Below are 18,660 nucleotides of genomic sequence, written 5' to 3' on the forward strand. Positions count from 1 at the left end.
GTCCGTTCCTGATCTGTGGTATTTCTGGATCTTGATGCATCTGATGTGTGTGTTGTTGTGTTTTTGCGCGACTGCAATGGGAGATCGTGTGGGCTAGGTACCTAGGGTGGTGGCTGTGATGTCTGATGTTTGAGTTCGTGTGATTGCTTCCCAGCAATAAGGTTCAAAGTTGCCTGGAATGTTTGCTATGCTTCGATTGATGCTAGTGCCTAGTGGTCAACTTGCCTCTACAATTCGGGGGAGGGAAGTAGGTTGGTTGGTCGGATAGCACTGTTTACCTCAACTCCTGAGTAGCAGCACTTCATTTTCCTAAATTCCATGAGAGCGTTGCTAATTCGTGGATTGGGCGGGCTCATGGCTTCAAGCCTTCAGAATTCAGACTTCGCTAGCGTTAGTGTGTTGGCTCGTTTGTTGACCAAATGAGCCTGAGCCTGTGCGTCAGTGACCCTGCACATTTGGATTTTGCAATCGAATTGTTCGGTGCTGATGCGTACACCAAGGGTGGGGGTTAGGCAATTGAATTGTTTGGAGCAATTGAATCGTTGTAACTCAGGCACGTTTTGCTTCAATTCGATCATATTAGTCGCTAATTGTCTTGGTTTCACTCTGGTTGAGCATGTGAATTCTTTTGTGAGCTATTTTTTTAATACTGATTTTCGCCAAATGTATGCGCTACTTGATTGTGACTGTTTTCTCCACGATGTGGACATTGCCTGAAGCGAGATGGCTATACCAAATGAAAGAAAAGGGAAAGATTCTGAGCTTATGGCTGGAGACTGTAGTATACGAAAAGTAATTTACTCTCTTGCCTCAGTTAATTCTTGAAAGTATTTCAACATTAAAATGTAACTTGATGCCTCTTAACTATCGAATGAGCTACCTGCTATCAACATTCGAAACCCTGGTGTCATGTGACTGATTGATCCTGATGACACTTTATGCACTTATGTTACCAGGTTCAAGGAAAACGCGATTATGGTGACATGCTACATATCCCAAATACCATGATGCACAATATGTGATGATCATACGTATCTTCTTTCTGTTTCATGTGATTCAGGGAAGCTTCAAGGAAGTTGTTTCTAATTGGTGTTGAATTGGCTTCTTAGATAAGACGATAGCAAACTTGGAGACAGAACTCTCTGCTGCAAGGACTCTACAAGATTGTTTTTCTCAATGGATCTCCAATGTCAAAAGAGTACAAGGCTTCAGAGTCTACCGGTAGGCGCAAGTACCTTATGGTGATAGGTATCAATACTGCTTGTTGCTTCTAAGCAACTGTTTTATTACAAACAGGCATTAATCTGCTCTTAGATAGGCAATAATTTGTTATTAATTAGGCAAAGTACTATCTCAAAAAGGGGATAACAAGGAGGGGGGAAGGATGGCTGAATTGGTTTGCTATGATTTCTAAAATGTGCAAAAGGCATTCAATCCATGGTTTAATCTGCTCAATTAGGTTTTAGAGGTGATCATTGTTAGGGATATTTTTTACGCTCATTTTATAAGATGTGCTGATAGTACATGAACATGGGGAATCTGAACTGTGTTATTGGTATTATTTTGATAATCTAGCAAATATAAGTGTTAGGGAATTTTATAACTGAACATTTCAGTTTTGTAAGATAAGCAGTTACATTTTTTTGCATAAAGCATCCAGTTTGTCAGTGATTGAAATGATCCATCAATGATTTTCTGCATCTAATTATCCATTTCTTCTTAGTTTGGGTTATTAGTTAGGCAAAGTACAATTTTTCAGTTAGGCAATATATTGTACATAGGTAAAGTATTGTTATTAGTTAGGCAAAGTACTATTATTAGTTAGGCAAAGTACTGCTATTAGTTAGCCAAAGTTTTATTATTGGTTAGGCATTTTTTGTAAACCAGCTTGGTGGCTTGACTAAGCAAGTGCAAAACTACATACCGGATGTCTGCAACCCACAAACCTCTCTACTAGCATTATCAAACGCATTTTAACAAATTTTAGTAGGCATTCAAATGCTATTTAGATAGCATTTTAAATATTCAGTTCAAGCATTTTTCATAAGTCTCATGTGATACTCTTTTTGTCTAGAACCAAGTCTTTTACATCATTTTTTGCTTTTCATCACTGCCTTTTGATTTTAAGTCTTTACTAAAAATTACCAAGCAACATTATGAACTGGTTATTTTTAGGCCTTTTCCTCCAAAATATTTTTTTGGTTGATATCATTCTTTGCTTTTATCACTGCCTTTCGATCCTTTTTAGTAATTCTATAGCATCAGCATGAGATCTTTCTTTTGTGTGTGTTATGTTAGTGTTGTTCCATTATTTTCTCTCACTGATAGATCCTTGATGTTCATATCATAGTTGGAAATTAGGCAAAATGATGTAATTCATTATGCAATAATATGGTACTAAATTAGGCAAACAAATACTTTAGTGGGCAATAATATGGTTCTCAATTAGCAATAATACACATGTGTTTTTATATTAGCAATTTTGTGCTTTTCATCAGGCAACAATGTGGTTAGAACCAGGCAAAATAATGCAATGCAATAGTCATTTTTGAACTTTTTCATCAGTAAAAAGGTGCTTAGAACTATGCTAAAATGCAATCTAGTAGGTATGTTTCTTCACTTTTTCATCAGGCAATACCATAGTTACATTGAAGCAAAACAATTTAACTCATTAGGCACTTTTACCATTTTTTTGCACTATTAGTTCTCTAATCCAGCAAATTATTCAGCAGTGAGAGGGACGACCCAGATCAGGTTATATGGTAGTAGATATTGGGCACTTCAACCCATTAAGAAAGGGAAGGAATGCCATGTGCAGACTGTGTGGCAGTACATATTGACTGCATCCCAATGTCATCTTCATTTAGGTGGGTGATTTTTGGGCTTTTTGATTTAGTTGCTCTTCCTTTGTCCGGGGTTTAATCTGAGGTGGGTGGGTGGTGTATTCATGCTGCAGTTAATTTGGGTTTCACGAATGGAGCTTCAGTTTTGTTCCCGAATTTGGGTTTTAGGAATGGAGCTTCAGTTTCGTTCCTGAATGTGAAATAGTTGTCTCCTGATTTTATATCATCATAAGCATTTCAATACTTTGCAATAGACATTTTTGTCAAATAGTAGAAGCATTTTCAGTACTTTCATATAGAGAACTATATGACTTACAAGAAGAATTTCATTACTTTCTAGTAGGCAAATACATCAACTACGAGAAGCATTTCAGTACTTTGCAGTAGGGAAATACATCAATATTAGAAGTATTTTCAGAACTAGGCCATAATATAGTTTAGCATTTGTGTTCTAATCTATCATTTTTTATGTTCAGATTACCTGCCATCTTTTATTTCTACTGATTCAATTCCTGCTCCATTCTAGATTCTAGAGGAGGCTTGAAGACTTGTTTTCTATAGTTTACATGACAGTCCATTCATGGTTCAAAATGCATTATTTTCTGCATGCAAGTTTTCTCATCGAATCGGCAATGTAATATGCTTTTCAGCTTGGTGTTTGGTGGCATAAAAGTTCATGAGATGACAATCAGCAACAGTTTTAGTTGCAGCTCAACCCCATTTTAAATTCATGAGCAGCTTGGTAGGAGTTTGTTGTAGCTCTAATCTTTTGTTTCGTCAGTGTGAGCAATTAGGTAATCACATGTATGTTGGCAGTTTTCAAATTTTGTTAAGGCTTAGAATTTAGATGGATGAAAATGCATTTGTATATGTTCTAATTTGCTTATTGTTTTTCAAAGATTTGCTTATCAGAGAGTAAATTTGAGATCTGTATATTTATTTTGCATTTTTTTATTGGGCATGTCATCCAAAAAAAGAAAGCGGACAAAAACCTGATACCCCACTTGCCATAAAAGGATAGGCCGTACGTTAGTGTATGACTCCATGTCATTTTACGGAAAATTTGGACCTCTTTCAGGTATTACTTTTAAATTTCTTTTTCATTTTTTGTGATGAAACTCATTTAAATTGTTTAAATCGTAGAATATAGCAAAAAGATATAAAAATATGAAATTTCTACACTAAGGTTATGATAAACTATAATTCTTGAAAAAATAATCCAAGAGTATTTCAGTATAATGTTATGTTTGTTGAAAATCTGAGTTTCATATAGATATTTTTAGGGGCGTGTCACACCCCTGAAAATATATGTTTAGGAGGAGATAACACTATCACCCGTCCCTCCGCTATTTTTAGGGGTGGGTCTGCACCTAAAAATGTAGTTTTCTTGGCGACTTGAAAGCTCAATCTCGTATTTGTGGGAGTGTGTTGAAATTTCGGACGCCCTTGAAAAAAGGGGCGCTCTTACAAATTATTTTTGTAGTAGTGAAACTTCAAATATTACAAGATTTGCAACCAATATCGTGAATCAAGGACTAAAAGTCTTGGTGTTAGTACCCGGTACTGAAATGACCCTTTTTTTAAATACTAGTTGGTGTTAACACAGGTACTAAAAGCTAAGATATCCAAAAAAAATTCAAATATGTAAGGAAGTTCAGTAAATATGCGCATCTGACATGAAAGAATATGTTTTCCTTCTGAATTAATCCGTGAAGGAACAATTAGTATCATCCATTGGTGTTACCAATTGTTACCAATTATAGACCTCACCGAGATCTACAGCTTTGTAATTCAAACTTTTTTTATTTGGAATCATTCTGGTGTTTAAATAATCGACACAACATTTAGATCTAAAAAATCAGATCTAAACAAATTGTGCTGCTTATCGGGAGTGCACCGGGAATTTTTCTTCTAAACAACGCTAGACTTTTTGTAATTACAAAGTTGTTTAGATCCGGCGGTATGTTTTCTACAATGCACCTACCGCCGGTTCATCCGGCGGTACCTACCTTTCGCCGGATGAACTAGCGGCAGGGTGACATTTTTGCAAAAAAAAATCGGCATATATTTTTGATAAATCGGAAAAGAATAATATAAAAATTAAAAAAAATTCGGCGGCTCTCCAACTCAAGATTAGCAACAGGTGCAAACAGCAGCATGCGGGCTGGCAGCGTGGGCGCCCAACTAAAATTTGTGAACACTACAACGGCGGGCTCATGTGCACGACTGTTTCAGTTCAATCAAGAATTGTCCAGCCTGATTGGTTTGCTACTAATTTTTGTCATGCCAAAATCAAGACATGCTAATAAAATTTCGCTTCCAGTTGGTTTATGTCTAAAAATTTGTCACTTTGACAAAAAAAAAGTTGGCAAGTTTCTAGAAACTTCCCTAACTTTACAAGAGAAAAAAGTATTCGTTGGCACTAAACCAAATAAATATCTAAATTTCTTGCCAATAATTTAGCATGTCCTAATTTTAGCAAGACAACATATTGGCTTGCTAATTGATTTTGAAATGTCAAAAATTGGTAGCAAACCAATCAGACTCTTCGTCCATAGGCTAAAAATTATGATTAGTATCTACTAATGTATACTCCATTAGTTTATCTACACGTGCTTAAGCTTAGTAACATAGCTAGCTAGTAGGTACTGTTTCTAGTTCAAAAAGGACGAGAATCAATGCATGCACATAAGAAACAAACAAAATGGATGATAATACTGTTGGCACCATTTTTTGGCACGTGTCTGGTTAGTGCCGTGCAGCAGGCTGCCGTTGAAAGCAAGTCAACGCAAGAGGAAGAAAAAGAGAAAAATTGCCAACGCAAGAGGAAGAAAAAGAGAAAAATATTGGGCCCATGGGCCGAAAGGCGTCACAGCTGGTGGAACGAGATTGGGCTGGCAGATTTCGTCAGCAAGTTATCATGTCGAGTCATTTGTATTAGGAAAGTTTCTTTCTTTGTTATCAAGTCATGTAAGCCGTGATCGGCAAGGAGTCTAGATTTAGGCTATAAATAGCAGACCTGCTGGTCTTGTAAATCTTGATCAACCACATCCAATCAAAACCCTTTGTATTACCTCGCATTTTTCATGTCGGCGGCTTCGCCAAAACCCTAGTTGCAGTAGTTTTTTTTTCTTTTACGAGTTCTTCTCAGCAAGCAGGGCTGCATCGGCTTCGATCTCTGGTTTGTTGGTAAGTTCCGAGTTGAGTAACGTGAGTAGGCTCAAGGTTGACAGCACATCGCTTCTTCCTCTACTTGTTTTACTCAAAGTTATCGAATATGTTAGATCTTAGATTTATGGTGCATCGCTTTTATCTAGATCTAATTTATTCACCAGTTATCGATAATTGCTATCTTCTTGTTAGGTTAATCCGTTTAATCTAACTTGTTTTTAGCTTTTATCACAAGTGCTCCAGGTGGCGTAGGTTTCTAGTTACATCGGGTCTCCAGGTGCTCGACCTCTCCTACAACCACTTCGGCGGGGGGTCCCCTGCTAGCTCTCCAACCTCACCCACCTCGTCGCGCTCAACCTCTCCAACGACTCGCTCGCCGGCGCTCAATGGGTATGCTCCATTCGCACAGGGCACCAGAACTGCAGGTTCTTAGCTACTTTCCTCTTCAGCCTTAACTAGCACTGTCTTTGCTCTTTAGCTATTTCTTAGTTCTTACGTTTAGTTGTGGCACTTGAGTTGTCATCAATTATTCTGAATGATTTCTTGTATCGCATTGTTTTATGAATTGGGTCTGGCTTCCATATTGTATTTTGATGGTTCTGTTAGTGTCCTATGTTTTATTTCTTTGAATTTATTTTTCTATGTTTTTCTTGGGTTCTTTTAGGAAGATTAGGAAGAGGCCGTGTATGGTTTGACCGAACTTCACCGAGATGACATAAGAAATGCACGATTGGTTGCAAATCCAGGTTGTTATCCCACAGCCATTCAACTTCTGCTTATTCCTCTGGTAAAGGTGAGGTTCAATAAAAGTTTCTAGCATCCTACATTTATCTCTGATCATATTTGTAATTAAGGCTAAATTCTCCAGGATATACCACAGAATCGAATTGATTAATACTTACAAGCATAATCTTATACTTCTGATACTGTGTATGTCAAAATTTGTTGATAATTTATTAGTATTTCAATATCTAGCTTTTTCCTTAGCATAAGTCTTTGCTTTGCAGGCAAAATTGATCAAGGTGACCAACATTATAATTGATGCAAAATCTGGGGTTAGTGGTGCAGCTACTATTTATTTGAGATAGCTCATTCATTTTCCATTTCTTCTTGAACGATAAATGATCTGGTCTCTAATACATGCATCCTTTTAGGACGTGGGGCTAAGGAAACAAATCTTTACACTGAAATTGCCGAAGGTATCCACGCTTATGGAATAACAAGCCACAGACACGGTAATTCTTATACTCAACTGGCTACAATACATGGTGTTTTGTTATATCTGTCCTATTACTGGTAATATCTTACCTCACTAACTTTGAGATTTAAATAATGACAGTTCCTGAGATTGAGCAAGGACTTACAGATGCTGCTGAATCAAAAGTTACCATCAGTTTTAATCCACATCTGATGTGTATGGTAAGCACAATTATGCACATCCTTTTATTTGCTTACTCCATATTCTACAGTCTCATTTTGAAAATTCAGTCACTTTATATGCTGCTGGTGTTTAACATAAATGTGGGATGCAATCTACTATGCGTGTTGAAGTGGTGTCTGGAGTGACTTCCAATGATTTGTATGAACACCTCAAGTCTACTTATGAGGTCTGTTTACCTGCCCATATTGGCTTAACTATGATAACTTAGGAAGGACCATAATTTCCACTGAAGCCGTCAATCTATTGTATGATTTTGCACTGTGTAGCATCAGAGTTCATTCATCATTGTATCTTTCCAGGGTGAAGAATTTGTCAAACTGTTACATGGTAGCAGTGCTCCTCGCACGAGCCATGTTGCAGGATCAAACTACTGTGTCATGACTGTCTACGAGGATAGAATTCCTCGATGGGCCATCATCATCTCTGTTGTAAGTGTCTTATCTAATCATGCAGAATCTTTCAGCAAAATAACACCACTTACCTAAGTGATGCGTAGTCCTTACATGCTCTGCTTCAACTCTGCAGATAGATAATCTTGTGAAGGGAGCATCTGGTCAGGCTGTGCAGAACCTTAAACTGATGATGGGACTGCCTGAGAACATGGGACTGCAATACCAGCACCTGTTTCCTTGAACTTTCATGTCAATACTTCATCCATGATGACAGTGCTTGGGAGTACAACTTCCTTCCATCAGAGTACTGTCTGGAGGCAAGGAGCCACCATTAGAATGCAATCAACTCATATTCCTCTTGAATCTTTCAGATGTGTCACTATGTCTATTAACAATGTTGCCAGTGTACATCACCAACCAAGGTGAGCTGTTCTGTTTAGCCCTGCATCTATTCCAAGAGTTTAATAATAATGAGTTTCAAATCATAACGTGTCTCCTTTTGTGTTCCAGTGATTGCTGATCCAGGTGGTGGCATGTTCATAACCGATCCAAAGAAACTAGCAGGTGGCCACGTGTCGGCGCATGCTGCCACAGGAAAGGTAAAGGCAAACAGCGTGTCTGCAAGATTTTTCCTTCATTTTACATCTTTCTAAAATCTAGCTGAATTGCCTTGCTTAGACTTGCATAGCAAACTCTTTATGATAGTGAACGTTACCTGCAAACTGCCATGACTGAAAGGTGAATACGAGACAGCAATATGTTGCCTAGAAGTTTTGTTTCCCTTGACCAACCACATGTTTTCCAGGTTACATCAGGTGGAATAATGGATGCAAAAGACTGATTATCCGCTCCTGTCCTAAGATCTCGTCAAGGCTTCTTTAGTAAAGTCTGCAACACACATCTGTACATCGAGAGAAGTTACAGGCATGGTGTTGAGAGCATGAGAGATCAGAAAAAAAAGTCTGGTGCTTAGGCCTTTCTACTGGGCATTTTTGCACGGAGTTGAGAATATGAGATTGAAACAACTGAACCGAGAGGATATGTTTTCTATAAGGTGAACATCTTAATGTCTTCTTGGCTTCCAACTTGGTCAGAATTCTAACTATCTATATGATTTGATTTTACCTTTTAGATGAGCTGAAATGTGGAATGTCTTGTGTATGATGTGAGTCATCAGTGAAGTATGAGGCAGGCAATAATCGCCTTGAAATGGTCCCACAGCTCTTTGATCACTGCCTGTCATCTGGTATAGACTTCATTGCCATTTGTAGTTGCATCAGGAAAAACAGCATTTTGAACCTCTACTCACTAAGAAATCATTAGCTACTTTGTATCTTTTTTTGATTCTTACATCCCCCTATTAGAGTATATTTGGTAGTTGTAGATATACGTATCGTAGACTGCCATATGTATCCCGGGGAGACTTGCCCCCCAAGTCTTGTACTCTTATATCACGAGATTAGGGTTTGGGATCCTAGGCTAAACCTTTCGCTGCCGCCAACCACGCCCCTGCCTTCCTTGCGTTGCCGGTCGTCCTCCACGGCGTGCCTCCTCGACGGCCTCCTAGCGCGCCCCCGGGGAGGTCACCCATGACCTCCTCCGGGGGCAGCGCCCTCTCCATCTGTGCGGTCGATCGAATCGATCCGCTGCCGTCATAGAAGGTCGTCCAACAGCAGCTGCCGTCATAGAAGGTCGTCCAACAGCAACAGATCGTGAAGAACTCACCCGGTGTTGTCCACGAGCTGGCCATGGCCTCCCTCCTGCACCTCTCCTGGCGGAATCCGCCGCCGGCGGGCTGGCTCCTCTGCTTCTCTCCTGGCGGACCCTCTCCGCCCCAGCCTCCTACCCCGACCATCTCCGCCGCCGGCGGGATCCGCCCCGATGGATCTGGATCCACGCCGGGGTCCTCCACCACCGGCGCACTGGCTCCGCCCACCGGGCCCTGCCCCGTCGGTGGCCGCGGCTGGCTGCGCCCCCACTTCTCTGCCCCGTCCTGCTAGTCTCCCTCCCTCCGCCCGCGGCTCCTTCCCAGGCGGGGATTCCACTGCACCAGCGTCGACTCCTCCTAGCGCCCCCCGCCTCCTCTGTTCTCTCTCTCGCGCGCAAGATGACTGTGCTGGCGTGTTGTGCCGAGAGGAGAAAAGATGAGATGGGTGAGGCGCTACGTGCACCCAAGAGTTCTACGCGAGACATTGCTGCTGATTTATTTTTGGTTAGTTTCTCTGATTTTTACTCGATCACTGATCGAGATTGAGTCGCCCACCGCCTGTCGACCTCGTGACTCTACTTCGATGTCGGCTTCACCGGCCTCTTCTTCGTCTTCGACATGCGACATGGTGACATGGACGGTGCCCTAGGGGACGCCCATCTGCAATGCCTGTGACACCTCAGGTGTCAGTTTAACCAAAGCCAGGCAATTAACATAACTTTACACACAAATGAGCTAAGAAAACTTAAATAAGAACCCTATGTCTAGTTCTTGCAAACTTGTGTGTAAATGTATGTGTGCATGTGTTTTAGTGCAATGTGCTTGAAAAACAATTTTTGGTACACTTTTAAACTTGACTTGACATAAGTGGTAATAAGTCACTAACATACACCTTTCATAATGATTGATAAACTTGCTATGCAAATCAAATTTAAACTGGAAAACCATCAGTTGAAATGATTAATGGAACCATTCTTTGATTGGTGAAGAACTACTAGTTTAAACAAAATAAAAATTCGAACAAAGGATTAAACATTCCTTTAGCACATAATGTCAAATATTTATACAAAACAATAATGCATCCTTGTATATGAGTATGTGTGGATATAAAACTTGTTCCTTTAATATTCTTGAACTTCCATGCTCAACTGGTCACAAAAATGTAGAATAAAGACACACTCATATTTTTGGGGCACATAGTTTATTTTAAAAAGACTTTTTGCTAATTCAGAATTTAAACAAATCAAATAAATAGGAGTTCAATTTCTAGTTGTTAGGAAATTGAAATAACTTTTAAAATAATGCAAACATGCATATGAAAATAAATAGACATATTCACCATGTCATGTTAAACAAAAACCTAGTTGAAGCCTAGGAGTAAAAGTGCCAAAATTCACATGGAATGATAAGTGCTTTAAATGGCTGTTTTTGAAATAATTAAATCACTCTCAAATCATTGCTCGACTGAAAAAGTGCATAACACCAAAGTTGTAGATCTCGAAAAACTGAGCAAAAGTGGTATTCAACACTTTTTCATTTGGAGCCAAGAAGAAGGAGAAAAATTGAATTTACAGAACTGGTTTTTAGATTTCGAGAAAATTACAAAACTGCCACTGACAGCTTCTCCTACCTCTCGCCTCCCTGCACCACGCCTACGACGGCGTCCAGTACGCCGGCGCCGCCAGCTGGCCGACCACTTGGCCACGCCTCCGCCCAAAACCAGCCCCTCGCCCCAGGTTTGCATGAACCCGGCGTTCTCTAGCAGCTCCCGACCTCGCCACGCGCGCCCGCTCCTCCCCTGTTCGACACGCCATCGACAACTGGCTCCCGGCCGCTGCCGTGCCCCTGACCGAGCTCCCCCGGGCGACCCTTCCCCAGCAAGCTCGCCCCCAGCTCGACCTTCCCCTCCTACAGCTCGCGCGAGCGCTCGCTGCGGCCTGCCATTAGCGCCGCCGCCCAAGCTCCACCGTGGAGCCATCACCTCGCTTCCCCATTGTCCAATCCGAGAGAACCCCGACCTTCCTCGCCTCTCACTGGTGCTGTACACCCGGTCGAATGCCGCTGGAACCCGCCGGAGCACCGCCGCCGGCGAGCCGCACCTCCGCCGTCCCTGCTCCGTCGTGGAACCGCCTCCTCCGTCCACCTCCCGGCGAGCCAAGACCACCATTAGGTGCGGCTTTAGCCCCTCTCCATTTTCCCCCACTTTCCCCTCGCCGCCGGCCTACCCCATCGCCAGGAAACGCCGCGCCCTTCCCTGCTCTGTTCTGAGCAGTCCGCCAGGGACCCCAAGTTAAAAGAAACGAAACTTCCAGGGGTCAAACTGCAAAATGTGCTTAAACTTCAAAACAGTGAACTTGTAAAATACATAAAAATTCGTATAAAAATCGTAAAAATGCAAAATCAACTGTTCTGGAATCCTTAGAACAAGAAATACAACTTTTGTTACAGTCACATGTTCATATTTTGCTTTTGTTTTAATCTAACAAAAAGACTAGTTTAAATGGCACATAAATGTTCTAGGAGTTTGGTTCAGTAACTATGCTTTATTTTTGGATATGTTGAATTTAGTACTGTTAGAAGAACCTGGTAAAAATATGAGCTCTGTTTGAAATTGTTTGCTTGCTAAAATGATCAAGATTCCTAGATCTACTAGTGAAACTCATATATTAATTCTGTTAGGAGTATACATGATTTAGTTATGAAACTTTTTCTGTAAGAACATGGGACTGAATCCTTGCTGTTGTACAAGTTTGGGAAATTTTAGATCTAGTTTGCTATATATTATATTTATTGCTTATTTTATGAACTTAATCCATGATATATAGTTCTTATTCTTAGAAAAATCTAGGTTTATTTCTGAAACTTTTGTTTAGTCATATAAACATGCCTGCAAAGTTTGGGCTATAGTTACTTAGTTTTGCTCTAGTTAAAAATCATGCTTAGTATATCATGGCTAGGTTTGTTCTTTTTGATCTGGGTAAACTAGACCATATCCGATCATAAAATTTGGATATATTCTTAGCTAGCATATATTTTGCCTATGATAAAAATTTCACCTGCAGTACTGATCATCCTGAACTTTGAAAAATTATGCTAACTCATGTTAAGTTAAATGCATAACTAATTTATGTGGTTGATATAATGCTTGATAATTTTTAGGGAATATGTTTAGCTGATTACTAGGCTCTATTAAAAATTTGAGAACTATATCCCCAGTATATTTCTCTGTAGATTTAATCTTAATTAAAAGCTCACTAAATTTGTTCTTTTTGTCACCTATGCTGTATAAGTGAATAAAATCTGGATAAATTACAATACTGAGTAGATGCTTTGTAGATGCTCCTGTAAAATTTGAAGCACTAGAAACCATGTCAAACGTTCTGTACAAAAAGGTGAAGCAACTAGAGTAATCTACTTACATGAATAGTTAAGTTAAATTGTTTTATGGTTATATGCTGAAATTTATACCATAGATGCTAAAGTTTAGATCTGTGTTACTTTAGTTTTTCATCACTAGCTCATGAGTAAATTGGTTGCTATGAAATAGTGAAAGCATTCTATGTTTTAATGATAAAAATGAAAACCAAACCACACAGCTCTTTTATGAAGTAAAGTGAATTTAAGAACTACTCTATAAACAATTGCCCAGAAAATAAAGTTAACTAAGACCACCACAACAAACACATGCTATACTGGACTACAACATTATAGTAAAGGAAAGAAATATGTTTATATCATGTTGTAACAATATCATTTCTACATGCATATAGAAACGGTAAATCTACTCGACGGTGATTACGAATTGGTGCCCGCGAATACTACCACTCCGGAGAGTGTCTCTCTTAATTATACTGACTTGAATCAAGACCCGAACCAATGTTCGGAAGAGCCCAAGGCTACTTTTGAACAGTGCCCAAGAAGGCAAGTCCCGGTGCATAATCCCATTATTTTACGTCTTATATTCATCCAACTATTTGTATATGTTGTAATAATTTTATTGCGCATTTACGTTTTCTAGGAGTTGATCGAAAACCTTAGGTGCATGATCCCTAGGTACCTATGTTTGTTATCCAGATCTTTTTCTCGACTAGTTGCCCCGCTAACTAGGTACGGTAAAAGTCGAGAGGTTTCCTGCCTTTCGCGAGATTATAGGAGTTGACTGACTTTAATTCCTGCTGAAATATAAGGACAACAGGTGGGGTTGTGTAGTTGTGATACCCCGCTGGTATAGTCAATAATGGTTAAGGTCGCGGTGTGTGGCTCATTTCGTTAAGCGTTTGAAAGTACTAGCCCCATGCCGAGAAATATGGTAATCGGTAAGCTTAAGTACCTGATTGGACCGGCGAGTGGAACGACCCTTCACCATCTTAGTAGAAGTAGGTTTTATTTTTGTCCGGACATACGGGTGCAGAGACGTCGGGCTCTGTAGTCGGGGAGGGTGACCCGGATCCACGGACTGGAAAGAAAGGGGAAATGTTGTGTGGGTTACTTGGTTCCCATATGTGTGGTCTAGGTTCCCCTGGCCAGGTTGAAATCCGATTCAGAATCATCCGCCTCTCACGGCATGAGATTGCTTAATGTTTTCGGTCACACAGAGTAACAAGTGGAACATGATGATGATAATACTGCTGGTTGACTAAATGATTGCTCTACCATATTTGTGTAGAGTTAGATGCAAACTTAGAATGGTTAATCCAACTGGAAGATGGCTAAATAAAATCTGAAAATAAGGATCAACAGTTAGTGGTGTTTTTGGCAAAACAAACCCCACCAACCAAAAAGCCTTGCATATCTAGTTATCGGACTATGTTATATCCGGTGACGGGTCAGTCTTGCTGAGTATTAGTATACTCAGCCTTGCTTGTGGCACTGTTTTTCAGGTACTAACTTCGGGGATCTGTTTGCAAGTCTTACTTGGCCGTGTACCTTGCCTCCGGGCTGGTCTGTTGAGTGGGATGGCCCTTCAGCTGGTGCTGACCACCCTCCCGTTGAGTGACGTGTTTCGTATGGGCTTTATCGACACGTCACTTCCTTTCGTTAGATGTTTTATTGCTTCCGCTGAGACTACGACACTTGAATAATTTGTGTAGTTTGGAACTCTGTAGTACTTCGCTACTCTGAACATGGTTTGTAATAAATTTTCTTTCCGCTGCAATCACTCTGAGATGTATGAAATGTTCTGTGTTGTAATCTCTGGGCTCACCTTCATGTGAGTGTTGTCTGCTGATCCTGGAATAGCGTGGCTTTTATCGAGGCTTCACTCGAGGAACTACCTGTGAGTGCCAATTTGGGTCAGAGTTGCTTAGCAATAAAGATCAGTGCACCCGGGCCCAGTAGTTTTGGGTGGTTCCGCCACACTGCCCTCCTCGCCGCTTCGTTCGCACATCGACCTTCGCCGACTCGTCGTCGCCTTCACCGATCGGGGCTCCTTCACCAACTTCACCCACCGTCGTATCTCCTCGCGCTACTCGGTCTGATTAGCCGATGTGTGTGATCCACCCGGCTCCCGTGACGTCCGTCCTCGTACTGCGTGCCTCTTCCCCGAGTATGGAGGGCTGCTGCTGCTTCGCCTCTTCGGGCAGCCACGGCGCCACCCGTGGTCTCCTTCGCCGTTGCATCCTCACCGCCGCCGACTACGTCCACGACCTCATCGTCGACTTATTGCTGCGCGTCCCGCGTACGGGTTCTTCGCCATCTCCTTCGAGCACCGCTGCCGCACAATCCGGATCATTCGGCCTTGTGCTGGAAAATCTGGGTTCCCTTCCTCACTTCGTCTAGCACAACCACGTCGCCAGCGTCGCAATCTCGTCCCCGACTACTTCGTCTACTCCAGCAACAGCAGGCGTTGGCACCTTCTACGTCTCCTTCTTCTGCGCCTGCGACCGCCATGGAGGCCTTCTCTGCTGGTCCCCCTCGGCGACAGCGTCTGGTTGTGCATCCTCTCTTGCACGTCCGGTATTGGCAACACCGGTGTGTGCCCATCGTCCCTGATGCGTTCCCGAGCCTGGCAAACTCGGGCATGTGTCACCCGATGGCCTGACTGCATCGACTTTAGCATCGCTCCCTCTACGACTGCCTCGACGCGTCGCCATCTTTGTCTCCGGCGTCTTCTCCATTACGCCACCACCATGGCGCCTCCTCGTGCGCCCACGGCTTCATGTGCAGCTTCCTCGTCTTCGGCAATCTCAACAGCTCTACATTGACCTCGGCTACTCTACGCACGACATCTTCGACCATGGCTCCTCGCCCTCCAGCTCGGCTACCTCGACATCGGCACAAAGGGCTACCATCCGCATGAGTTACTCGCCGGTTTTCTCTTCAGTCGCAGCATCCACACCACATAGACGTTATGACTGCGGGGGGATGTTAGTCCGTTGGCTCCTGCTTTCGGCCTCTTCTCCAGTCTCACCGTTTGCGGTGCTCCCGCTGTGACTGCGGGGGAGTATTAGAGTATATTTGATAGTTGTAGATATACGTATCGTAGACTGCCATATGTATCCCGGGGAGGCTTGCCCCCCAAGTCTTGTACTCTTATATATACCAGCCGATGCCTCAATGAAATCATCCCATTATACACTAATCCTATTCTCCTACACCCCCAACCCTTGTAAATATTACTAGGCATTTTTACTAAACATCCTTGCATATACACTTGTTTACTTGAGCAAATTCTTGTTTTAAAAATGAAACGCTGGGGACATATTAATCTTGAAGGGCTCTTCCCCTACCTTGGCCCAACAGAATGAAGATTGCTCTGGATGCTGCAAAAGGCCTAGTCTTCCTCCATGAAGTTCCCGAACCAGTTTTTTATACGGATTTTAAGACATCGAATATTCTTCTTGATGCGGTACTTTATCTATTAAATCTGTTTCATATCATGCTTATATAATTCTACTACATTGTTAACTGTGGTGATTTTGCTCTACAGAAGTACAATGCGAAACTATCTGATCTCGGTTTAGCAAATGCTGGTCCATAGGGTGATAAAACTCATGTCTCTATTCGAGTTGTTGGCACCTATGGTTATGCTGCACTAGAGTATGTAATGACAGGTAGAACAAGCTCAGAGAAATAGTGTAAAGTACCAATCTTTGTTTCCATATAATTTTGCCGATCAATAACAGTAGGAGAATTAAAATAGTTTTGCCTCATATTTTGTTCCCCTGAGGTAAGTGACATGGGTCGAGTGATGCAAATGGTGGACTTGATGACTTTTGTGGGCATATCCAAATTGGTTTTAGGTTTTGGGGAAGAAATTTCTGCTCACTGCTGCCTGCAGCTTGGGTCCCCTTTTTTTGGTCTGTGGTCCTAAGAAATTAGGTTGTTCATAGCTTCTGATTTATCACTATAAGTTTTTTATGATTTAACTGGCTTCTTGCAGGGTCTGAGAGGACTTTGTGCAGGCTTTTATCCTGCAGTTCTTGGGTCAACTGTATTCTGGGGGCTATATTTTTTTTGTAAGTTATATTATTTCCTTTCTTTGAAAAATTGTGGCATGGTGTGGCGTGTTTAATGTGTTTTTTCCCTAATTAAACTAAGGTAAAGATCTAAGTTGCTGGTTACCAAATTGGAATGCTTAATTTTTTGGAATCTGGACGCTTCTTACAATATATGTTCATTAGTATTTCAATTGACATCAATTGCACCTTTTTAAACAGTTATAACAGAGCTAAACAAAGATACTTACAGAGGAAGGATGACCAGCTTCATCCGGTCCAACATCTCATCTCAGCTACAGAAGCAGGTGCTTTGGTTCGTACAATGACTTATCTTTTCTTTTTTTTAATGGAAATTGACTTATCTTTTCTAAAAGGATCAATATTATTGGATCACCTTTTTTGTTCATTGTTCAATATAAGATTCAAACGTTAACTATTAAATTTTCAAAATGCAACTGGACCTTTTGTCGTGTGCATTACCTTTATGATTTTTCTGACAGCTGACATTAGTAGTGTTATTTATTTACTGATATTTTATTTCATCATTTATGCGTGCCATTTATTCATGAAACTCTTTTTATTGTTATTATACACTACAGAGGTGTCCTTGTTTACAAATCCCATATGGCTGGTGAAGACAAGACTGCAACTACAAACACCTAAACATCATACTTCAGGATATTCTGGTTTTTCTGGTAATATACGCTTCCTTGAACTCTTTAAGTACCTATGTTGTATAAATGCTCATGTTGTTATATATAAATGTGTAAAAATACAGCACCTTGATATTGCTACTCCTTAATTCTGTCAAACCTCTTAAAGTATGCACCACTAGGTGTTGAGAAGTAAAAGGTGTCACATGCACTTTGTTTGAAACCAGAGCTCATCACTTAAAGAACTAAACTTTATATCATTTTCAGCCTTCATACTCTAGAGAGTTGAGGCGACACAGCCCGAGGTGGCGTTGAGGCGACACGGCCGGGGCGGAGCTGAGGCGGCAACGGAGGCTGGGTGAAGAGGAAGAGGCCATCAAGGGGGGGAGGAGAGGTGGCCGGAGCGGGCGCCGCCGACCTGGTGGGAGGCTGCGGCGGTGACAGCGAGGACGGCGGGGTTCGTGTCGACGAGGAGCAGCTCATCAATGGGGAACCCTAGTGAGAGCGCAATGAGCACCTCCGTTTCTGTCTCCCTAGCGCAAAGCGCGATGGGGAACCCAAGCTCTTGTGCACTACATCCTTCGTGACCCACGTTTTGCTAATAATCGAGGTGCATAAACGATGCGTTACAAGACATTGCAATTAAGAGTTTGCTTTTGTTGGTAGTTGATGGTAAGTTCATAAAAATCTTCTGCCAGTGCCAGTCTAACTTATATTATTGTAGTGTGTTTGAACTGCCAAGACAGTTAGCATTATATTATATTGCATAATTATCTGTTAATTATCCGCATGTGCTTTGTAATATCTTATATATACTATTTACCTATTTTTATAATTACTAGCAAATGTGTCCTTGCGTTGTAACGGGAGAGAAAAGTTGATCATAAGCAGCCCGTGGAAGTACTTTATTCGCAATGCACATGAATGTACAATTGATAACTCTACATGAGGGTTATGGAAAGTACGAGGTTTTAAAATCTTTCACCAAAGAATAGCTGCTTAATAGAGTCCAC

General features: G+C 41.3%; 2 protein-coding genes across 3 annotated transcripts in view; both read left to right on the forward strand.

Moving 5' to 3' along the window:
- LOC120645664 (proline-rich receptor-like protein kinase PERK2) overlaps window positions 1–3,789 on the forward strand; it is a 21,176-nt gene extending 17,387 nt beyond the window's left edge. The window contains exons 3-4 of the mRNA XM_039922429.1: window positions 720–792; window positions 957–3,789. Coding sequence (XP_039778363.1) covers window positions 720–792; window positions 957–1,008 — 125 coding nt within the window. The 3' untranslated portion in view covers window positions 1,009–3,789. The remainder of the gene's footprint in view (window positions 1–719; window positions 793–956) is intronic.
- Window positions 3,790–8,452: 4,663 nt separating this feature from the next.
- On the forward strand, window positions 8,453–18,437 carry LOC120644498. 2 transcript variants are annotated; one of them, XR_005663776.1, is made up of 7 exons: window positions 8,453–8,901; window positions 8,980–9,093; window positions 16,297–16,853; window positions 16,937–17,012; window positions 17,214–17,307; window positions 17,594–17,689; window positions 17,915–18,437. XR_005663776.1 is itself a non-coding variant. In XM_039921125.1 (6 exons), the coding sequence occupies exons 2-6, from the start codon at window positions 16,733–16,735 to the stop codon at window positions 17,926–17,928; spliced, it is 393 nt and encodes a 130-aa protein (XP_039777059.1). In that variant the 5' UTR covers window positions 15,563–16,402; window positions 16,484–16,732; the 3' UTR covers window positions 17,929–18,437. The 2 variants fall into 2 exon arrangements, 1 of the variants encoding a protein (XP_039777059.1); XM_039921125.1 differs by lacking the exons at window positions 8,453–8,901; window positions 8,980–9,093 and having other exon boundaries at window positions 15,563–16,402; window positions 16,484–16,853; window positions 17,214–17,299.
- Window positions 18,438–18,660: the final 223 nt, after the last annotated feature.

The sequence above is a fragment of the Panicum virgatum genome, chromosome 8K, assembly GCF_016808335.1.
Source record: "Panicum virgatum strain AP13 chromosome 8K, P.virgatum_v5, whole genome shotgun sequence".
Classification (NCBI taxonomy): domain Eukaryota; kingdom Viridiplantae; phylum Streptophyta; class Magnoliopsida; order Poales; family Poaceae; genus Panicum; species Panicum virgatum.